The sequence below is a fragment of the Charadrius vociferus genome, unplaced genomic scaffold (genome assembly GCF_000708025.1).
Source record: "Charadrius vociferus isolate BGI_N301 unplaced genomic scaffold, ASM70802v2 scaffold259, whole genome shotgun sequence".
In the NCBI taxonomy this organism is placed as follows: Eukaryota; Metazoa; Chordata; class Aves; order Charadriiformes; family Charadriidae; genus Charadrius; species Charadrius vociferus.
In genome coordinates, this window is record NW_009661368.1 from 4,502,966 (window position 1) to 4,504,223 (window position 1,258).

The 1,258-nt window shown below is 61.8% G+C and overlaps 1 protein-coding gene across 1 annotated transcript in view; it reads left to right on the forward strand.

Annotated features, from left to right (window-relative positions):
- The window catches only part of DUSP15 (dual specificity phosphatase 15), a 6,220-nt gene extending 5,412 nt beyond the window's left edge, over window positions 1–808 (forward strand). Inside the window, exons 6-7 of the mRNA XM_009893396.1 lie at window positions 252–423; window positions 596–808. Coding sequence (XP_009891698.1) covers window positions 252–423; window positions 596–808 — 385 coding nt within the window. The remainder of the gene's footprint in view (window positions 1–251; window positions 424–595) is intronic.
- Window positions 809–1,258: the final 450 nt, after the last annotated feature.

Sequence of the window (1,258 nt, forward strand, 5' to 3'; positions counted from 1 at the left end):
CAGCTGAGTGAGGGGGAAGGGCGGGGTTTGTGGCAGGCAGCCAGGCAGCGGCCGCTGCTCTTGCTTCCCCAGGGAGGAGTGGGTATTTATAGGCAGTGATGGAGAGGACCTTGGAAGGGCTCAGGCCTCCCAGAGAGCAAGTTCTCGGAGAAGAGGAACCGAAATAGCTGAAACAGAAGGGTGGAGGAAGGGGCGAACGTGGGGTCAGGGTGCGCTGCCAACAGCAATTCTTCTGCCCTTTCCCTTGCCAGCCTTGCCGGCATCTCCCGCAGTACCACTGTGGTGGTCGCCTACGTCATGGTCGTCACGGAACTGAGCTGCCAGGAGGTGCTCGATGCCATCCGAACCATCCGGCCCGTTGCCAACCCCAACCCTGGCTTCAGACAGCAGCTGGCGGAGTTTGGTGGTGGTGCAGCCCGCAAGGTGGGACCAGCCTCTGCCACCCGTGCTCTGCTCTGCAGCTGAGCCTGTCCACGGGTCTCAGAGCAAGGACGAGTCCCCAGGGGACCAGGTTGCTTCCCTGCTCCCCTTGCTGGCAGGCTTGGACCTGCCCTTGGAAGCAGGCACCTTAGTTTGCTTCTCCCTCCTTCCCTAGGTCCGCAGGTACCTGAAGCAGAGATATGGGACATCCCCTTTCAACGACGAGGAAGAAATAAAGGCCCTGCTGCCAGCAGGGAGAGGAGGACCATCCAGGACAGAGGGAGCTGTGCAAGGACTGGTCCCAAGAGCTAGAGATATCAGGAGCACGACTCCCTTCTTGCTGCGGGTGAAGAGGACGTTCTCCTGCATCCCAGCTTGTCTGAAGTGACCCCAGCCAAGGGAGAGCAGCAAGAATCACCCAACAGCCTGGGAGAGACGAAGGAGCCGCAGTGCAGTGGGCCAGGGCAGCGCTGTGCAGGGGAGCTGCTCCAAGCCCAGCTTCTTCTTCTCTTCTGGGGTGCGAGCGTGCCATCCTCTGTCCTGGCGTTCAGCTGTCGGGGAGGGATTCGTGTGCACTGCCGGGCTCTGCAGCGCTCGGTGGGCTCAGCCTCTTCATGTCCAGCGTATGGGGGATGCCCTGTGAAAGGGCAGCTGACAGCCCCTAGGTCACCACGGGCTCTTGCTTAGGGCAGAGTGACAGAGGGGGTCTCTCCTGTCATGGGGCCAGCACCCAGGTGATGCCAGCAGCAGCTTTAGCACTTGCGTACCCACTGCACAGGCCTCGGGGTGCACAGGGTGCGGGAAAGCCACTGCTCCCCCCAGGAGCAGTTTTCCCACC